Source organism: Solanum verrucosum, unplaced genomic scaffold (assembly GCF_900185275.1).
Source record: "Solanum verrucosum unplaced genomic scaffold, falcon-dt-bn FXZP01000108.1, whole genome shotgun sequence".
Classification (NCBI taxonomy): Eukaryota; Viridiplantae; Streptophyta; class Magnoliopsida; order Solanales; family Solanaceae; genus Solanum; species Solanum verrucosum.
Window position 1 is genome coordinate 1,638,659 of NW_026020274.1, and position 19,264 is coordinate 1,657,922.

Genomic DNA, 19,264 nt, shown 5'->3' on the forward strand with positions numbered 1-19,264 from the left:
AAAAGTGAAAGATACCTTCGCAAACAACAAGGATTCCGTCGAAATCCGAGAGGTAAAGCAATTATTAAACCTGCAGGCTCAGACCTTTCATTTACAGCACCTTCAAAAGGGGTAACTGCAATTTTAAAAGGGATACAAATAGATTTAGGCAAAAGAAAAAGTGATTTCCCAAAAAGTAATTCATCACAACCATACTCATCACACCAACTAAACTAGAGTTGTCATGCACACACCATTTATACTTTCAAAGAGAATAAAACCTTCAAGTATGTAAGTATAATTACCTGAATTTGAAAGCTTAAGCTAATATCAGTGAAAATGTAGAGTTGAAGAACCAAAATCGCTTGACCGAATCGATAAGGCTAAATCAAAAAGACTTACCTCATATCTCGAGTTGAAGAAGAACTGAGAAGAAATCTCAAAAATTGATTCAATTGAAACAAAAATCACTCCAATATGAGCTCTATCGTATATTTTCCTTTAGTATTAAGTCAATATTTGGGGAGCTCTACATTGATTTCTTAAGAGAGAGAAAGAGATAAGATAGGAGACAAGAACACAGATATATTTTCATGTGATTCTAAAAGAGAAAAAAGAAATAAAGAATTAAAATGAAGGAGAAAGTAAAAGTAAATGCTGTTGACACCCAATTTTGGCCTAATATTTTCAAAATTCGTAACTTTTAAGATTTTTTATAATTTTAAATAAGTTTATAGATAACTATCCTTATTTATCAAAATTTAAGATTTTTTATCAATTAATTTTAAAATTACATTTTTTACATGTCATTAATTACGTTCATTATACTCTTTTAATATATATTCATTTTATTTGTTACATTCGTTAATAATCATTTTGATATTTTGCACAACCTAAAAATTTATTCAAATACAGATAATATTTCATACACAGATATTTTGTTGATCGATAATTTTGATCCACGATTTTAAAATAATGATATTATAGTTTCCAACTCCCTATATAAAGAATAGTTTGTCTATTAGGTCAAGGGGAGGGGGGTGAATTAATTTTTAGGAAGGAAGAATTCAAATGTGTAAAAACCCTAATTTTTTCCTCTTCCATTTTTTCTCCCTTAGCCTCCACCACCCCAAGACCCTTTACTTCTCGCTGCTACAGTGAACAAACCACAAGCCACCGCTACCCTTTCTTCTCCAGCGACCCACAATATAACAACCACTCCAATAACCACCTGAAACCATCAAACTCACCTACGAAAAGACCCAAAACCCCTCACACTCTTCTCGGCTTCTCCGATAAACCAGCAGCTCAAGCTCATACGAGCACAAAAGCTTCATCCATGGCTCCGGCGAAAACGCAAAACCTACGCGAGCGCCTAACTCACACGACCAAACAAGCTCCACCAGCTCATTTCTGGAGATCGAACCAGACCCTTCCCCCTTCACCATTTCTCTTATACCCAACCTTTTTGAGTACACGAAGAGTGTGCAAATTATAAAAGAAGATCCATGTTTGAAGTTGTCAAAGACAAAAGATACAAAGTATCCCGAAGTCGAGGAAGCAGAAAATGACTTTTTTTTTAAAAAGGTGGAAAGAAAACAAGAAAGACAAAAATACCCCTACAAGGTCAGTGAAAGAAGAGAAGGAAAATACTCCAACAAAAGAGGAGAAAAAACTCAAAAGAAAGGGGTGAAATAAAAGAAAGCTCCTAGAAATAAGGACTCAAAAGAAGTCGAAACAAAGGAGTGAAAAAAGGAAAAACTCCAATAAATGAGTATTCAAAAGAAGTCGAAAAAAGGGAGGACATTGAAGAGGATCTGACGCCAAAGGCGTATCAATCGTCAAAAGTACAAATTCAGTGTGACACTCAAGGAGGAATTAAGTCACTCTTATCCTAAATATATATCCTACCCGTCCCTAAGCCTACGTTACAAGCCAATGACAAGCCCTACATGATCTCATTCCAAATATTCTCACATTAGTGGAGATTTACATAAAGGCCAAGCATATAGTATCACAGTTGTATGCGTTGAACATTCTCGCGAGTGTAAGTGCACTTTGAAATATGTCCTCAAATAATACACTTCAAATACGAGTGAAATCGGACCTGTCTTTGTTGTGAGAGCACTTGGAACATGAGGATTGGTACAATTCAAAACCTTGTTCGAAGTAAGATGAACAAATCTTGTTAATACTTAAGTATGTTTGAGGTATCACTTGAAGCTGTAAGAGTTACCTTAAGTTCAGTCTTAGTTAGAAAAAGAAAAAAAAAAGAGATTTACATGTGATCATTACTCCTGGTACCAATTGTAGTTAAGACTTGACGTTTTCTTCACATACTTTATTCTTCAAAACAAAAAAAAAAAAGGGCAAGCACCCACTCTTTAATATTTTCCAAAACATTTTTTTTATTCCTTTTCATTAAAAAAAAAAGGAGAGATTTTGCCTTTTCTTTTTAAGTTGTTTATTGTAAAAAGTGTCATTAGGTTAATCCTGTCAGTGTGAGATGTCTATTTTACTTCATTAGGTTGTCCGTCCCAAAAATGTGATATATCTTGTCTTTAGGCTTTGAATATCGCGGGGAATATTATTTTCCTATTTCATCATGTTTATATTGTACAGTTTCTACTGATGATCTTGTCTCAGATTCTTTGCATCATTCATCATCTACATGATTGAAACTATATTTGACCTGATTCCGGGCTCAACAGGATATGTAGGCACCACGACGGCTCGGTCATATACCCAGTGTCATGTTCTTTTCTCCTTGTAATAAAAACTGGGACAGAATTTTTGAGAATATCTCAAAAATTCACAATAAAGGTTCTATCTCCAGCAAGTCAATATTGAAGATCATTTTGAGATTTTGCCAAAAGTTCTAACTGGGACAGAATTTTTGAGAAAGACCTCAAAAATTCCAACAAGTACTGTCAGAAACTTGATAGTCAACTTCAAATGATTCATCATCGCTTGAAGTTCAAAGTCAACTTGCAAATCTTCAGCATTGTCATGACGAGCCAGCAATGCCTCGTACAAATCTCCAATAAGACATGAGTCACAATAAACACAAAATGGTTAAGAGTAAAAATGTTGGTTGCTCACATGTGTCAAAGTGATCAGACATTTTGTACACATTCTCTTTTAAAAAACTTTTTTCTCAAGGTTTCTTGACTAAGTCGTTAGCTAAGACGACATTATGTCTACTAATTTTTCCTTCCCAAGTACAGGAACAGGTAAAAGCATTGAAGCGATGACACTTTCAAGAAAAATCATCGAGTCATTCACCTCGTTATAGTTGGACAATCATTGAGTCATCCACCTCGTTACAGTGGACAATCATCGAGCCATCATCCACCTCGTTACAGTGGAAAATCATTGGGTCATCTATCATTTGCATTTTTCATAGTATTTTTAGTTGCTGAGAGGGCCATTGCATTTTTAATTTGTCAAGAAGGTCATTACATTTTCATTTTGCCAAAAAGGCCATTGCATTTACATTTTGCCATAAGGGCCATTGCATTTTCATTTTGCCAAGAGGGCCATTGCACTTTTCATTTGCCGAGAGGGCCATTGCATTTTTCATTTGCCGAGAGGGTCATTGCATTTTTCATTTGCCGAGAGGGCCATTGCATTTTTCATTTGCAGAGAGGGTCATTGCATTTTCATTTTGCCAAGAGGGCCATTGCATTTTCATTTGTCAAGAGGGCCATTGCATTTTTCATTTGCCAAGAGGGCCATTGCATTTTCACTTTTGCCAAGAGGGCCATTGCATTTTCATTCGTCGAGAAGGTCATTGTTTTTTTCATTTGCCGAGAGGGCCATTGCATTTTCATTTTGCCAAGAGGGCCATTGCATTTTCATTTTGCCAAGAGGGTCATTGCATTTTCATTTGCCGAGAGGGCCATTGCATTTTTCATTTGCCGAGAGGGCCATTGCATTTTTCATTTGTCAAGAAGGTCATTGCATTTTCATTTGCCGAGAGGGCCATTGCATTTTTCATTTGTCGAGAGGGACATTGCATTTTTCATTTGCCGAGAGGACCATTGCATTTTCATTTTGCCGAGAGGGCCATTGCATTTTCATTTGCCAAGAGGGCCATTGCATTTTCATTTGCCGAGAGGGTCATTGCATTTTTCATTTGTCGAGAGGGTCATTGCATTTTTCATTTGCCAAGAGGGTCATCGCATTTTCATTTTGTCGAGAGGGCCATTGCATTTTTCATTTACCGATAGGGTCATCGCATTTTCATTTTGCCAAGAGGGTCATTGCATTTTCATTCACCAAGAGGGCCATTGCATTTTCATTTGCCAAGAGGGTCATTGCATTTTCATTTTTGCCAAGAGGGTCATTGCATTTTCATTCGCCGAGAAGGCCATTGCATTTAAGTCGCATCTATTCGGAGGTGAAGGATGCACACCATATCTATTCAACGTTCAAGTTGAAGAAAACTTGCGTTGAAGGATATTTACATTTAAGTCGCATCTATTCGGAGGTGAAGGATGTGCACCCTATCTTTTCAACGTTCAAGTCAGTGAAAACTTGCGTTGAAGGATATTTGCATTTAAGTCGCATCTATTCGGAGGTGAAGGATGTGCACCTTATCTTTTAAACATTCAAGTCAGTGAAAACTTGCGTTGAAAGATATTTGCATTTAAGTCGCATCTATTCGGAGGTGAAAGATGCGCACCATATCTATTCAACGTTCAAGTCGAAGAAAACTTGCGTTGAAGGATATTTACATTTAAGTCGCATCTATTCGGAGGTGAAGGATGTGCACCCTATTTTTTCAACGTTCAAGTTAGTGAAAACTTGCGTTGAAGGATATTTGCATTTAAGTCGCATCTATTCGGAGGTGAAGGATGTGCACCTTATCTTTTAAACGTTCAAGTCAGTGAAAACTTGCGTTGAAAGATATTTGCATTTAAGTCGCATCTATTCGGAGGTGAAGGATGTGCACCCTATCTTTTTAACGTTCAAGTCAGTGAAAACTTGCGTTGAAAGATATTTGCATTTAAGTCGCATCTATTTGGAGGTGAAAGATGTGCACCCTATCTATTCCACGTTCAAGTCGGAGGAGCCTTGCGTTGAAAGAATTTTCATTCGTCCTATCGATGGATATACATTCAAAATCCTACCGATGGATCATTTCTTTTCATTCATCCTACCGATGGACACACATTCAAAATCTTACCGATGGATCATCTTTTACATTCGTCCTACCGATGGACATACATTCAAAATCCTACCGATAGATCATCTTTTTTTCATTCGTCCTACCAATGGACATACATTCAAAATCCTACCGATGGATCATCATTTTCATTCGTCCTATCGATGGACATACATTCAAAATCCTACCGATAGATCATCTCCATATCCTACCGATGGATCTTTTATTTGTCCTACCGATGGGCATACATTCACATCCTGTCGATGGATCATTTTCATTCGTCCTACCGTTGGACATGTATTAATATCCTATCGATGGATCATCTTCATTTGTCCTACTTATGGACATGTATTTATATCATACCGATAGACCATCTTTATTCGTCGTATCGTAAGAGTTTATACTTTTTTCTTTCATTCTGTCTTTACTAATGAGTTTTATCTTTGTTTTTTTTTTCGAGAACATCCAAGAAGATGCATTCTCAATTAAGCCACAGGTTCAGACTACTTCAACAAGGAGGCAATACAACGTGGAACCTTTTGGAAGCAAGTTGAGTATCGACTCCCACCGCATTCCAGCCACACTTTTATATAAAGGTCATGTGTTCGGCCAAAATGGGTTTGTCAATTTTCGTTGTCCACGATCTCTTTTCATCAATCATATCCAACGAAAGGGACAGCTGTTAACACCCAATTTTGGCCTAATATTTTCAAAATTCATAACTTTTAAGATTTTTTATAATTTTAAATAAGTTTATTGATAACTATCCTTATTTATCAAAATTTAAGATTTTTTATCAATTAATTTTAAAATTACATTTTTTACATGTCATTAGTTACGTTCATTATATTTTTTTAATATATATTCATTTTATTTGTTACATTCGTTAATATTCATTTTGATATTTTGCACAACCTAAAAATTTATTCAAATACAGATAATATTTCATACACAGATATTTTGTTGATCGATAATTTTGATCCACGATTTTAAAATAATGATATTATAGTTTCCAACTCCCTATATAAAGAATAGTTTGTCTATTAGGTCAAGGGGGGGTGAATTAATTTTTAGGAAGGAAGAATTCAAAATGTGTAAAAACCCTGATTTTTTCCTCTTCCATTTTTTCTCCCTTAGCCTCCACCACCCCAAGACCCTTTACTTCTCGCTGCTACAGTGAACAAACCACCAGCCGCCGCTACCCTTTCTTCTCCAGCGACCCACAATACAACAACCACTCCAATAACCACCTGAAACCATCAAACTCACCTACGAAAAGACCCAAAACCCCTCACACTCTTCTCGGCTTCTCCGATAAACCAGCAGCTCAAGCTCATACGAGCACAAAAGCTCCATCCATGGCTCCGGCGAAAACGCAAAACCTACGCGAGCGCCTAACTCACACGACCAAACAAGCTCCACCAGCTCATTTCTGGAGATCGAACCAGACCCTTCCCCCTTCACCATTTCTCTTATACTTTTGCAGGTCACTGGCAGTCCCGAGTTCCGGCGAACATCAAGCCACAACCAGCGAACCACCAAGACCCAACAACTCCGAGCGGACGCCAGATCCAACCAGCTCCAACGAACAACAACACGAACTCCAAAACTCGACTAGTAACACAAATCTCTCTTCTCCTTATTTCTATTTTATGCCATTATATTGGTATTATTGTTGTTCACCGATCTTCTGGGTGTGTTTGTCTCTGTTACGGTGACTCTTCTGTTTAATTAATTATTTATTGTTATGGTTTTAAATGTTATTATTACCTTCTTTTATTCTTTGTTTGTTATAATTTTTTATTAATAATTTGCAATGGGTTGGTAATTGATAGTTTTATTTGGATTAATTTTATTTTAAATGTTGATTAGTATAATTGTCGTTTTGCTATTAACTTTAACTGTTATTGTTATTTTTGCATTTTAACTTTTGAATATGTTATTTCTGTGAAGTTTATTTAGTTTTACTTAATGTTGTCATTTCTAAGTTGACGTCTATTTTTTAATTCTACTATTATTATGTGTTTTATTTATTTACCTATTGTTGTTTTATAATTGTTCATATCTGGCTGCTTTTATTTTTAATTTATAGAAATTGATTGTATGCATTTCTAGTAAATCGTGTTACCCTTTTAATCCTTTTGTTATTTTTGTTGTCATATTGTTGTTGATTTTTTTTATGCTTTCTAAAATGTTGTCAGTTCCATTGATATTATTTTAAAATTCAGTCATGTTGTTATACTTGGTTATTATTATTGTTTTGTTGTTGTTATCATTTAGTTATTTACCAATTATTTTTTTTCATTATTGTTAAGTTCATATAATTATGTTTATAAACAAGTTAAAATGGCCAATGAAGAAATCTCTCCGTCGGTTTTGGAGGTCTTTCCATTTTAAAAGACGGAAATTTAGTTTAGGTTTATATATTCTATTTGTTAAAATTGACCAATGAAAAAAACCTCTCCGTCGGTTTTGGAGGCCTCCACATTATAAAAGACGGAAATTTAGTTTAAGTTTATATTTTTTGTAAGTTAAAATGGCCAATGAAGAAATCTCTCCGTCGGTTTTGGAGGCCTTCCCATTTTAAAAGACGGAAATTTAGTTTAGGTTTATATATTCTATTTGTCAAAAATTGGCCAATGAAAAAAACCTCTCCGTCGATTTTGGAGGCCTCCACATTATAAAAGACGGAAATTTAGTTTAAGTTTATATTTTTTGTAAGTTAAAATGGCCGATAAAGAAATTATCGTCGATTTCCAAGGTCTTCCATGTTAGTAAGACGGATTTTTATTTTAAGTTGTTATTTATTTTATTTATTTATATTTATATTTATTTACTATTAACACTTTTACTAAGTGTGTTTACAGGTATCCCGGAGATGCTTTTCGTTGAAGCTATTCGAACTAGGTTCAAATTATACTCTTATTCATTATTGTATATTATTGACGATAGGCAAATTTAGGTCGATTCTTATATTATTGTTTTATCATATTACTTGTGTATATTGCATGTTTATTATACTGGTACAATATTTTATCCTACTCCTCAATTTGAAAAAAATGAATTCAATCGGGATCCACATTTGTGGATTTCGAAGGATGCCTAACCCCTTCCCTTGGAAATAACTTGAACCCCTTACTTAGAATCTAATGGTTTCGTAGATCACTTAATGGTTTCCTAGTTTTCCTAAAATTAGGTGGCGACTCCTTTAAAATTCTTATTTTCTTGAAATTCTTTTAAAATTGAATCAATTGATTATTTTTTGAGTCACCGCGACGTTTCGCCCTATTCGAATAGAGTAGGGATGTAAACAAATGCAATGTATGTCATGGTAATTCTGACAGTATGCTAGCACATGAATCAGAGTAAATTTAAATGATAAAAGAATTATTTTATTATACAATAAATAAAGTAAAATAGCTAATACTTTATAGTACCAGAATTGCCCTTTCCGTTAATAAGCAATCTGTTAACCAAGTTAACATTTCGTAGTAATTAGATCAAAATCGCTCAGTCTAATTAATTCAAGGTTAAATGTGCACAGTCAAACATCACAAGGATTAAAAGTGGAATTAGGCAATAACACAAGGACTAAAAACACCATTTCCCCTATATTCACAATGCAAGTAATTTATACACTAATAGTGCATCTTAATGTGCATGTTTCCTCACGTTATTAATCTCACTTTTTATAAACAAGTATGTATAATTATTTTTAAGGTTAATTACTAATTGACAATTCAAAATTTATTATAAAATATCAGTATAAAAGGATGTGTTTGGTAATGGAGGAAAACATTTTTCAGGAAGTAGTTTATGATTTTTCTATGTTTTTTTCTATGTTTGGTTGGTCAAAATATTTTGAAAAATATTTTTTCTAGAACACGTTCCTTACGAATATTGATGAAAATGACTTTTCTAATGAAAGTTAAAAATAATAAGTTTCATAGACGATATTCTAAATTAATTGTCTCCTCCCCGCCCACTGTATAAGCCACAATTTTCTTATTACACAAAGGGAAAATTTGGTGTACCAAGATTACGAACAGTAGCATGAACATTATAGCCACGTTCAAGAAGTCTCATGACAAGCCAAGAACCAATAAATCCAGCAGCTCCAGTTACACAGACTGTTGACGCACTAGTATTATTTGCCATTTAATATGCTTATATTTGTTGGAGAATAATAAAAATATCACAATAATAATATAGCTATTTATTTAGTAAATAGTAGTACTGAAAATAAGATGAATAATATAACTATTTATTTAGTAAATAGTAGTACTGAAAATAAGATGAATATTACTATTATAATATTTTAAAATAATACACAATTGATACTTAAATCGTGTTGGACACTATCCTAAAAAACTATTTCAACCATATAAAATATTTCTCCAGGATGAAATAAAAGATAATTAAAATAAACATTAATCACAAGAAAAGAAAGAGGGAAACGTGAGAATGTGAAAGAAGGCTGAATGTTGTTCTCTATCATAATTTCTAATGGAGAAGTGAGAGTATTTATAGACATGGACGAGCCATTTTAGGCGAATGGTGATCCGGTGCATATCTTATCTTGAAAACTTACATGGCGGATGTAGGTTAAATATTCAATATTATAAGTGTATAGTTAATTTGCTCACTCTTAACATAATTAGGAAGAAAAATTACATATCTTTTATTAAATTTCTGACTTCGCTACTGTAATTATTGAGGAAGGGTATGTCTTAAAACATTAAAGTATTAAGGACATGTGTCACTAACCATTCATGCAAATTGACACATATTTTTCCACTTGTCATCTTAGCTTCTTAATAACATAATTTAAAGATTTTTAAAATAACTTCATAAATAATTCTTTTAAAATAACTCTTTTTTAATTGCAATATTTTCAGTGCAAGTCTTCTTACTTGCAATATTTTCAGTGCAAGTAAGGTAAAAATATATTGGTGATGACAAAATTAGTTGGTAAACGCGTTAATAGGTAAGTGCATGGTAAAAAAATTTAGTGCTTTTATTCATTTCTATTTGTTCACGATTAATTTTGCACTTTCTTTAAGAAAATAATAAATGAAGGGTATATTTGATTATAACATCCATGATTCCATGTATTAGCATTTCAAAAAATCTTAAGAAATAATTTGAGAAATTGATAGTTAATGATAAGGATAAAATAAAATAAAAAGATTGAGTTTTCTCTTAATATGCTTAGGTGGACACGTAAAGGTGAAGGAAGTACTAAATATATAATCTAATATGTGTAGTTAAGGATTAAAGTGAAAATACGTAACACTTAGGGTGTGTTTGGTAGGAAGGAAAATGTTTTCCTAGAAAATGTTTTTCTAGAAAACAAGTAGATTTTTTACTTATTTTCTCGTGTTTGGTTGATGAGTAGAAAAAAAAAATTCGAAAAAGATTTTCTAGTGTTTGATTTATGAATGAAAAGTATTTTTTGAGAAAATATCTTTTATTTTTACTAGAGAGTAGAAAATAAATTTTGAATTGAAATTGAAAATATTTTTAAAAAATAAACTTAATTTTTTTTTGGGGGGAGGGGTAAATGTGCATTGCTTTTTGGACGGCAGGGGCACTAATGAATGAAAAGTATGACGGAGGGTATTTGTATACCATTTACGATAGTTCGGGGTATATGTGTCCTTTTCCCCTATTGAAAATAACTAATAACGTCCCTATAAATTAAACTAGGATTAGATACCACTCTAACTAACAAATACTAATTAAACATAAATAAGTAAATACCATAAAGAACAAATCCTAATTATAATCAATTTAGGATTCCAACATAGGTATAAAAAATCATCGATATTGAAATTACAAATAATTTTATCAGAGAAAGTTTCATATTTGTGTATCAATATATACCATACGTTATGTTTATAACCTATATGATATAACGAGTTATGCCTTAAACTTAATTTTACAAAATTTATGTATATGGTAACTCGTAAGAGACAAAGTTTATGGTAGTTTGATGCATAAAATATTTTACGTTCATATCGAATTCGGAGAAATACTTTTTGATATGTTAGTTAGCATTACTCTAGCTCCCTTAATCTTAATTAATTGATTATTTGTTTCATCGCAAATACTCCTCTATTAAATGTTAAAATAAGATGATTTTTTTTTGCTAATAGGAAAATTTATACTTGAGTATACATATCAAAGTTCAATTATTACCGTAATACAACAATTTAGAGTTTTTACATTTCAATTTTCAAATAACAAGAAACTACATTAATATTAGATAAATCTCAAGTCCAAAAGCATTTTATTTTTGGTTTCATGAAGCAAAATAGTACAAGTGTACAACCATTTTTGGAATAAAATGAAGACAGGCACTAGCTAGTCACAATTTTATTCATCTGGTGTTGGTTATTTGTTACCAGCAGTACTACTTACACTATACTGAAATAGTAGCAAAAATATAATCATTATTGTTTTGCTAACTACTTAGATATGTGTAAATGCATTAGTATTAGGTAAAAATGAATACTCAATTAGTATACCGATACAATCAACGAGTGATTTTATACACATACTATGGATGTGTGATTTTGACTCTTCAATCACCACAAAAATGTACACAATCTAAGTTTGATAAGTGGGTTGGATCGGGTCAGTCCCAACCTGCCCCTCCATGTATTGATCTGGACCTAGTCGAGCCTCTCTTAGAGGGGCGGGTTGAGAGTGTGAAAGGAGTTTCTGATCAAGGCCCCTTACCCAGTTAGGGAGTTATCCGGGATTAGGTTGACCCGACCACAGTCTCTGGCCGTTCTTTTTAAAATTTAATTTGTATTATTGTATGAAATTAAAATGGAACTTCTGATGTGGAAACAAATTTGAAAAGAATTTTAAAAGGCTCAATGAGTCTTTCAACTTTATTAGTAGATATTTGCAAAGTTAAATTCAAAGCTTATAAGTTGAAAAAATCATCTTATTCTATTCATTTTTCTAAAAGTAGACAAAAGATCTTAATGCCTGGTCAAATTCTTTACACACAACGTAAACTCAAAAGTAATAATATCTTACTTCATAGTTCTTTGAATTATAATATATGCAATTGAAATTTATATTATTTGAAAATTATGTTATTATAGTGGTCCAAGTTGAAAAGATCCCTTCAAAACTACACCAAAGCCATGCCGAATCAAAGTTTAGTTCAATATTGGTATTTGGTGGCATGGGCAAGTAACAATAATAGCAGTACAAATAATAAAGCAGCAAATACAACAGATAATTGCCTCCAAATTTCTAGTAAAGTTACGCAACTTTAGTAGGACAATATATGCTCTCTATACTCTTACTTGTAAAACAAAAAATAGCGCGAAAATCCCCATTATTAACTGTACCAATCTAGGAAGAGGATTGAAAATGTAAGTACAAATAGAAAGAGCAAAAGAAAAGTTCTGCTGCTGCTGTTCCGTTGAATGGCTTGTGACAGTTCTTTGTTACCAAGTTCCACATTTTGGGTAGCTTCAACTGCCTGAAATGAAAAACCATAAATTCACACCAACTGAAACTCGAAAGTAATAACCAAAGGCATAGACTTCATCCAGAACTTTCGAAAAGTATACAGTTATAAAAACCCATACTAGAGGAATAATTTGTTAATAGACCAGGATACAATTTATAATGACAAAATCTGCTCTGTTCAGTGCACTTCAAAGAATCATGTAGCCTGGTTGATCATCTACAAACATGTATTCCATTGTTTCATTATTTTCTAATCTTTCTTTCTTCTTTTCTTATCATGCATGTATTTCTATTGCTGACAATTGTTAAGCTCAGTTGGCAAAAGGGGATTTAGAATGCTTAATGAACAAATTAAAGTATTAACAGTATAAAGATTAGACATGGAATAAAAAAAGATCTGTAAATTGTGATGTTTGTTAGTTCTAACTAGTAAATGGTTACAAATGGCAAAGTTAATAGAGAAAATGCAGAGATTGTGTGAATTAGTTAAACAATGTGAGAGAAAATGATTTTCTTGGCATGTTTAACAAGATAAAAGCTCTATCCAACTAGAAAGTAAAAAGGCAACAATACCACTAACCTGCTCATATAAAAGCTCTATCTGTTGGGCCTGTTGCAAAACATGAGTAGACATAAGATGGTTTAACGCAGACATTTCCACCATCTTTGTTTCTGTTTCTTGAACAGAATCCAGGAGACTGTTCAGCTCTACCTGCACCATTCAAGTGATCATAGTAGGTTACAGGAACAGAGTATATGTGATTTTAGCTTTAAGAATGCTTGTTTGCCAGAATTAAATCCTCTATCAGCAAACTTCCCACTTACCTGTAGGGCACGTGTTTCATCGTCCAAAAGTTGTTCTTGGACTCTTATAGGCGCTGCTTGTGTATCGGGGTCCCCGAGACCCTCAGAGTCCCTTTTCATGTTGGGGTCCAAACTACTAGAAGCAGAGGTCTCTGCAGCATTTGATTTGGTAGTGTTCTTACGTTTCCTTCTTGGTGTCACTCGGTTAATAGCATCTTGAAACCGTATTGCCCGCAATTGGTCAAACTGTGATGTGACAGAGTGAAGCTTTTCACTTAAAATTAAAACCTGCAGTATAAAAGCAAACAATGAATATGGGTATGCATCCACACTCCAAGAATGAAAAGCACAGCAGTGCACCATTAGGTGTATACTACTAAAGGATTTTCACCTACTGTGGATCTCATGATAAACCAGAAGAAATATGCTTTCAAATGCCTTGGCACTCTATTCCAAAAGATCTTCTTTTTTTTTCCTTTTACATCCTCAGCCTCACTCTTAGCGTACGCAAGAGGCAATTTGAAAACAAGTAAAAGAAACAGCTTTAGACCTACTTTCATCTGATTACAGACCATAGCTTAGGTTGAAAAACTATATTTATGTCATCAACAGGTATTAACAATCACAACGATCTGGTGACTTCTGTTACTCCATATGCAGTTGCAGGAGTATGGCAATACGACTCAGTGATATGTTATGCAAATCACAGAACAACCACACAACACAAACACTTTCTAAGAAGCAAAATTCTGGGAAGAAAATCTGTGGCGGTAAGAGATCCAAATTTAAATAGGAACATGGATACTTTCCAAATTGAATCATAATGAAGACAACAATTTTGAAGTAATGCTGCTACTAACATCAGAGATATTTACATAATTTCTCTATTTCAAAAGAGGTTATTCGTAGAGAGTATGAAACCCCAGTAGAAAACTGGAGACAAAATAACTATGATATGACAATTACGACAGTGTTCTGCTGATTGTAGAAAATTGCACTAAAATATCTTTAATTCAACAGTACCAATAAAGTTACTTCAAAAATTCCAAATACCAGCGGAAAGTGGGAAGGGATGTATCAGGAAGCAGTCCTAATCAAATTATGAGAATATTTGATCACTATATTGCAAGTAGCAACCATACCACTCCATGCTTGTGTGCTATAGTATCAGCATTCAGATTGTCACCCTTCAAACCAAGCCATCCCTTTGAATTTGCATCTTCCTCGTTTATACTATTTCTGAGAACATCTATCTGCTCTTTGCATGATTTTACAAAAATAGTAACCTGCAGAAAGTTGTTAGTAAGTTTTTTGAACTCTTAACTTTACAATCTCAATTAAGTGCATTAGCATTCAAAACAAAGCTGCACAAGAAGAAGTCAACCACAAAGGTGGACAAGGATCTCTTTCTCCAGACTTAAAAGTTAATAAGGACATCAAACTTGACAAAGAAGGAAAACAAGACGCAATTTTATCAAACATTTCAAGGGTAATTAAACAAAGACGTAGTTTTCAACTTTTCATAAAAAATTGATTATAGCAAACAGCAGGAAAATAAATCAAACACAGCACCTTGGTGCAGAAGTGCCAATTTCGTAGGTCATAATTTATAGTCAAACTTGGAGTTAAGAGTACTGTAACCACCAATTAATGTCTATTGGCTTTCATCCATAATATTCTGAGCAATTTCCCAGGATTTACATTATTGCATGGACTGAACTTAATATTGTTTAATACAATATTAAATATTAGTTAAGCTATATGAAAACTGAAAAAAAAAAAAAAAAAAACAAGATCATTTACTATATACAAGATCAATCTTCAGAAAAATGTTCAAGATGTATATCAGGACTAATTTATTCCATCATTCACCCAGTTCTCTCATGGTTTTAACAATTACAAATGTGGGCTAACCCTAAAGCAGCAATGAGCTACTGAACACTTATTCAAGGTCCAGGAGAAGGAGTTTGGGATAATGATTCCATGAAACGGGAACTGAAGATCAGGACTCACTTTCCCAATCCACTACCCTTGGTCATCCCTGCCAACCAGACCAAAAACAGAAAAAATCTTTCTTCGAGTGTTATTATGTTAAATTTTCTCTTTTACCAGACCCATACCTAAAACTAAGGGAAAAGAAGCCCCTTCTCATAAGATTGTCTCTCATACCAATTGACTGCTTTGAATAATTCTTAGAGAAATCAAGCACTGCAACATTAGCCCCCATAAGAAAAACGCATGTGAAGTGAGATTGGACACAACTGTGGTACCCGAATGCATACAATTCAGATATACAGACCCAGTTTTCTAAAAAATGACATCTAGATGAAAATGTATCACATAAAAGAAAAATTGATGGTTGAAATAGAGGAATGCTACAAGAGGTCTATACAGGTGATAATTAACAAAGAGAAAGGTAAGTGCTATAGAACGAATTGAAACCAATAACATTATATTGGAGTATTTGTTGGGTCCAAACGCCAATATGTCCACAAGATGAGTGTTGTATGAATATAGATGTTAAGATTGATGCATGCCATACACAATTAGATAAGATTATAATTTACCACATCAGATAGAAAGAGCAAGTAGCAAAGGCACATGAGGTCAAATTCCGATTGTTGTGAAAGTTACTGAATGACTCTATTAGGAAATGCAAAAAAAGGGGTAGTGATTTGTATATAACTTTATATGACTTTTCTCTTCTATTTTTAGAAAGAGTAAGTAGAATACATAGAAGATAACCTAAGAGAACATTATTTGAGATGATTAGGGCATGCATAAACCTCTGAAAGCACTACTTCAAAGATGTGATACTCTGGTGATTAAAAGTTCTAAAAGGTAAGTGGTACACTTAGAATCATGAGGTTAGCATATAATGCAATGGAAGAGAAGGAACCATATGGACGATAATTTGCCTTGAAAGGATATTTCTTTTAAGTATTAAAATAAAATGGATCCAAATATAGCGGGATATCCCAATAGATATAAGAGATTCATATAGCCGTCCCAACTAGTTTAAAATTGAAAGATGATTGATATTTTCCTAAATTTAAAAATTGCAAATCACCACCTAATAGAGGTAAAACAATAAAACTATCTCAACTCTCAAATATGTAATCGCAATTCCAACCTCACCCTTGTGATATGGCCTAATCCTATTTGCAAACTGAAACACCCCTTTTGTTTTCATCATGATAAGAGAGCATCATGCACCAAGAATAAATATTTCTATGTACAGCAACCATAGAAGCAAGAAGAAGATAGTCTAGCTATAACTGTCCTGTTCTGAAATCCACAAAAAAAAAAATTTTAAAAAGGTACAGCAAGGAAAGAAAGAAAACCGATATCAAAATATGCAAGCTTACTTCATGCTCAATGCTATCCCTCTCTTGTTCAGTTGTACGGTGCAGATCAACATAATCCTTCTTGTGTTTCATTAAAAATTGTTCCAGAGTCCCAATACTCTCTAGCTGACAAATGAAAAATTATGAATAGGATTTTTGGTTTGTGATTATTTATGAACTTAAGGATACAAAATCTAAAGCACAAACAACACAACAAAAGAAAATAAGCATTAGGTGTAGACAATTATACCGTTTTAAGCGCAGCTCTGGTGAATCCTGACCTTTGCCGAGGTTTATGCATAATAAAAGATGCCAATAAAGCAGCAGTCTTAGACTGTCAGCAAAGATCTAAGTTCAGAGGACATATAAACTAAGATCTGATGGTAATATGACATAGACTAAAAATAAGGAGCGGGAAAGAGAATGTTGAAGTTTAATTATATGGAATAGTTCTCAGCTAACAAGAGAGTTATAAATCATCTGCGATGAAAAACAAAATTGCCAGAAATTTGCAACCACAAAAACTCTTGATCAGTTTAATTATAAAACCGAGCATTTAATACAGGCCGATATGAACAATTGATACATAAGAAAATTCCTGAAGCTATATGCACAATCACACTCAATGTAATAGACAAAGGACTGTAGGGGTCATATGAGCATGAAGATTCTTCAAGACATTTCACGACATGCTACATAATCCTATTGACAAAGGATAGAGAAAAGTAATGAACTGAATAAGTTAATGTACCTCATCATATCCCAAAGACAATGCTGATCGATGTGCAACATCTTTAAAATCTTCCGTTCTGTCTCTAACTTTTGACATTCCTTCAAATTCCAGAAGAAAAATAAGAAGATTTCTCCCAATCAAATGATGCAGTATGGTATATCCCAGCAGAAAACCTAAGATATCCTTCCTCCCGCTCACAAATCTACAAGAAAATCATATTAGCAACTATCAATTCATACCAATACTTGGAGATATTACACTCCTTTTTTCCACCAAATATTTGTAGTTAAAAGATCAAAGGATTTTTAAGATTGAATTTTTCAAATGGATTCATAAAAATGGAGTTGGCATCGAAATCTGGTGTGCCAACTCACCGTTTAAAACAAAGATCCCTTTAAAAAAATACATTTGGCTCCAAAACCAATTTGCAACAGCAATTCTTGTTAAGGAATTCTGTTAACCGAGGAAAAGGTGCGAGGCACCCCTCGATCCCGTTGTTCTAGCATGGTCACTTCATTGACTTGTATCGACTCAAATGAAACTCAATTGGACAAACTCACTGAATAACAATCACACACACAGTGTGTAAAACAGTGTCCAAAGTTATTACAGTCCAAAATAAAAAAGAGTACTGATAGTAAACCTACACTACCTATACTATCCTAAATTAAGCTTCACTCGACATCTCAGGGTATTCTCCTTGATATTCAGGGAATTTCCAGGAAAATACGTAATTATTCTTGAAAGTAGTAAACACATAATCAACCAAAGAAGTCTAAGATTTTGCCTATTACATTGACGGCCTAATCATGCCATTACCAGCCCAAACGACTGAAATAACAGCAGTTGATCCTATCTCAAACCCAATTCCTTTGATTCATTCAGTGATAATCAAGCCAAGGTTCATCCATTCTCTTTTACCAAATCCAAATCCTAGTTCACTTGTTATCCTTTCATGATTAACTAACATAAAATTCCAATCAAAATCAATTCACAAATACGCATGAAACGAAAATGATATACTTATAAGCACACACAAGCTAAAATGAACATATAAGCAAAGTACCGTCATTAGTTATCAGATGAAACAAGAGTAAAAGAAAAAAAAATTGAGAAGGAGAGTGAGAATGGACCTCAAATTAGAACAATCCTTCAGATTCCGAATTTAGACCAACAAGCCCGGAACAACTGAAAACAGACCGAAAATCCTTGCCGGCAGAATTGAACCGCGACCTGCAACCCAAACCCGGAAAGTTAACGATATAGAAGACAACACCGGAATTGCAAAAATGGGAAGAACGTGCGGGTCATTAGGATTCTTTTCGGCTGATCTCAATGGAGCTTCCACAGAAGAGATGGGAAGGAACGGTAGTTTTCGTATAATTCAGGTCCGTGAGGGGGTGGAATCAAGTGGTGGGTTTAGCGGCTGTTTTGGGTGTTTCAGCGGTGATGGCAGGGTGTCAGGTGGCGAAAATGGTGGTGATGAAGTGAGTTAAAACAGAGGTGGAGCGGAACTGATTTGCCGGCGAAGAACTGGTGGTTCACGGCGGCATCGGTGGCGAGATTACGTTCGTGGTGGTGTGAAGTTTCTGTGCAGATCCTGTTCCCCTCAGCCCTGTAATTTTATGAAGAAAATGGCAAAAATGGTCCCCTTATGTTTGAAGTATTACAAGATAGTCTCTTTAAGTATGCAGTTGATAGTTTTGATTCCTAAAGTTTACCATCAGTCAGTAA

At 33.9% G+C, this 19,264-nt stretch overlaps 1 protein-coding gene and 1 pseudogene across 2 annotated transcripts; both read right to left on the minus strand.

Annotated features, from left to right (window-relative positions):
* The window catches only part of LOC125833846 (dihydroflavonol 4-reductase-like), a 35,108-nt pseudogene extending 25,801 nt beyond the window's left edge, over window positions 1–9,307 (minus strand).
* Window positions 9,308–12,293: 2,986 nt separating this feature from the next.
* LOC125834025 (syntaxin-81-like) lies at window positions 12,294–19,166 on the minus strand. 2 transcript variants are annotated; one of them, XM_049513202.1, is made up of 8 exons: window positions 18,664–19,166; window positions 17,549–17,732; window positions 17,048–17,131; window positions 16,819–16,923; window positions 14,593–14,736; window positions 13,472–13,738; window positions 13,227–13,358; window positions 12,294–12,656 (listed from the first exon to the last, which is right to left on the minus strand). In XM_049513202.1, exons 2-8 carry the CDS (start codon window positions 17,624–17,626, stop codon window positions 12,513–12,515), a joined length of 954 nt encoding a protein of 317 aa, XP_049369159.1. In that variant the 5' UTR covers window positions 17,627–17,732; window positions 18,664–19,166; the 3' UTR covers window positions 12,294–12,512. The 2 variants fall into 2 exon arrangements, with proteins under 2 accessions (XP_049369159.1, XP_049369160.1); XM_049513203.1 differs by having other exon boundaries at window positions 17,549–17,628; window positions 18,664–18,984.
* Between the last annotated feature and the right edge of the window lie 98 nt (window positions 19,167–19,264).